Raw genomic sequence first — 2,909 nt, 5'->3', positions numbered from 1 at the left:
AAATTATTCTTCAATTTATTGTAAAAATAATAAAATTTAAATTAGAATTTTATTCACTCTTAATAATATAAAAAATTGATCCTTTTTTTAGGGTTACCATATATCATAAAAATTTTGACTGATAATATTTTACCGCTTGTCAACTAAAAATTCATTAATCAAAACTGCTTGTAACTACATTATATTTCATGTGTAATTCTTATATGTGTCTATGTTCTCCAATTAAATTTAATAATGAAGGATCTGATTAAAAACAAGGGTAATTTTAAAACATTCAAATTCATTTAATCGGTTGATTTCGTCTTTTCAAAAAAAAAATCTTCGTATCATTGTCGTATTATTTTTAATTTTAATTTTATGTACTATTGTTGTAACTCCTTTATACTTTCTGAATAATGATTTGCAAAAAATGAAGTAGAAAAAAAAACACAAAGTGCTCAAACATAAATCTACAATTTATAAATATGTAAGTATGTATATGTATGTATGCATATTGTACATCAACCAAACGAACATACAAATCATATTTATGTTTTTTATGAGGAACAAGATATTCTCAATTCTGGCCTTTTTTTTCGCTATAATTTTGCGTGTGATTCTTGTGAAAATAAAAACAAAAAAAAATCAAAAAAAAAATTTATAATTGACAGATTGTATACAAAAATTTTAAAGTAAAAATTTCCTGCTATGATGACTTTTCATAGCTTGAAATCAAATATTAAAAGCAAGAAAAATAAAAATTAAGACAGTAGACACAAAGAGAAAAAAAAAGTTAGAAATGTTTTTTTTTTTGTTTTCTTGTATTTTGCCATCTTTATACACTAAATTTGTGGTTTCTATTTTGACCTTAAACCCAAAGTATACTAGACTATATGAATCGCTTTATTTTTAACGAAATTTTGTAAACTTGAGGTTAAGTTTGCATGTTGCTATTTTTTTGTTATGCTTTCCTTTTTAATCATCGCTGTTTTTGGTGTTTTTGGGTGTTTTTTTTTTTGTCGTTAAACTTTTTTATTCTTTTGCTTCGTCTTTTTTTTTTTACCAATTATTTTTGTTGTTGCTGCTGACTATTAATTTGTTTTTAATTATACAAACAACTATGAAAAAATGAAGTCAAGTAAAATTTTTACTTTAAGACAATTTTTTTTTTCTTATATTTAATTAAAATTCTTATATTATTATGAAAAAATTAATTCATAATTGGGGATATACATACATACATAGATAGAAAGAGAGGATAAATTTTTATTTCTTCTCTTTGAATAATGTAGCAAACATTATTATATGCGTTTATGCGTTTTGGGTATAAATATGAAATCGTTTGAACGATTAGACATCAGTTTGAAAATATCTGAGCTTCAGTAAACAACAAAACCAAATAATATCAAAATGGTAATTGTTATTTTCAAAATAAAGGATTACATTTAAAATATAAAATAATAAATTACCAAAAGAATTGCCAGGAGAAATTTGGATTTAATACAGCAATTATAAATTAACTGTGGATTATTCTTTCTAATCTCATATTTTTTTTGTTTTCTTTTCTCTTTTTTTTTTTATTACGATGGATGCGGTATTCGTTGTAATTTTTGGAAATAGAAATTCATTTTAGTAACTTTAGCCACAATCGCAGTGGCATCAGCCCAATATGATTATCATGAACCAGCTGGCGCTGCACCAGTACCACAACAAGAATATTTACCACCCGTACAACATGCCCCAGCTGCAGTACACCATGCTCCAGCTGTCAGCCATGCTAGTGGTGGTGGATTCGGTGGTGCCGTAGGTGGTGGACACCATGGTGGTGGTGCTGGATTCGGTGGTGGAGCTGTTGGCGGTGGACATCATGGCGGTGGTGGATTCGGTGGTGCTGTTGGTGGAGGACATCATGGTGGTGCTGGATTCGGTGGTGCTGTTGGTGGTGGACATCGTGGTGGTGCTGGATTCGGTGGTGCCGTTGGTGGAGGACATCATGGTGGTGCTGCTGTTCATCATGCCCCAGCTCCAGTACATCATGCCCCAGCCCCAGTTCCACAACAAGAATACTTACCACCTGTAGCACATGCCCCAGCTCCAGTACATCACGCTCCAGCTCCAGTACATCATGCCCCAGCTCCAGTACATCATGCTCCAGCTCCAGTACATCATGCTGCCCCAGCTGTTAGCCACGGTGGTGCTATCGGTGGTGGATTCGGAGGCGGTCATGGTGGTGCCGTTGGTGGCGGATTCGGTGGTGGACATGGTGGTGCTGGTTTCGCCGGAGGTGCCGGTGGATTCGGCGGTGATTCACAAGGTCAATTACATGGTGATGGTTACCGTTACCGCTCTGCCAAAAAAACAGCCAGACGCCACAGACATTAGAAAACTGATTTAACGTAACTTTTTTTAAATTTTCTCAAATTAAATATGCATTATGTTAAATGCAGAAAATTAGTAACGACTGTCATATAATTATATTAATGTAATTATTGTGATATAAAAATGTAAATATATGTAAATAATTTGCAAAAAAAAAAACAAAAAACAAAAATTAAATAAGATAAATAAAATAAAAACTTTTTATTTTGTAAAAAAAAAACCAAAATAATTTCTTTAATTTCATAACTATTTGAATACAAAACAAATAAACTGCTAGAATCAAAAATCATTGAACTTTCGATTGAAGACATTTTTAACACATAACTATGACAAAGAAAAAAGAAAAAAATCTATCATAGACATGCATTTCATGTTCCAATTTGCAAAACAAAAAATACGGCTACGGCTACTAGAAGAAAGTTAAAGATCGTCATAAAGGTTTCCATAATTCTTCCTTGGAGGAAATAAAGGCAATAAGAAAAGTATTAAATTCGCTTTTCTGTTTGTTTTTTTAAGACTTTTTATATTAAATTCAAGGGTCACTAGAGCTC

General features: G+C 31.2%; 1 protein-coding gene across 1 annotated transcript; it reads left to right on the top strand.

Annotated features, from left to right (window-relative positions):
* Nucleotides 1-1,612: 1,612 nt before the first annotated feature.
* On the top strand, nt 1,613-2,421 carry LOC129612938 (uncharacterized; the record flags this gene model as incomplete). Its single annotated transcript, XM_055526791.1, has 1 exon — nt 1,613-2,421. A coding segment is annotated over one exon (749 nt), but the record flags the coding sequence as incomplete, so codon positions are not given.
* Nucleotides 2,422-2,909: the final 488 nt, after the last annotated feature.

Source organism: Condylostylus longicornis, unplaced genomic scaffold (assembly GCF_029603195.1).
Source record: "Condylostylus longicornis isolate FDR11 unplaced genomic scaffold, ASM2960319v2 ptg000079l, whole genome shotgun sequence".
NCBI classification, from domain to species: Eukaryota; Metazoa; Arthropoda; class Insecta; order Diptera; family Dolichopodidae; genus Condylostylus; species Condylostylus longicornis.
Note: the sequence above shows the minus strand (reverse complement) of the source record. Positions and strands in the feature narration are given on the sequence as shown.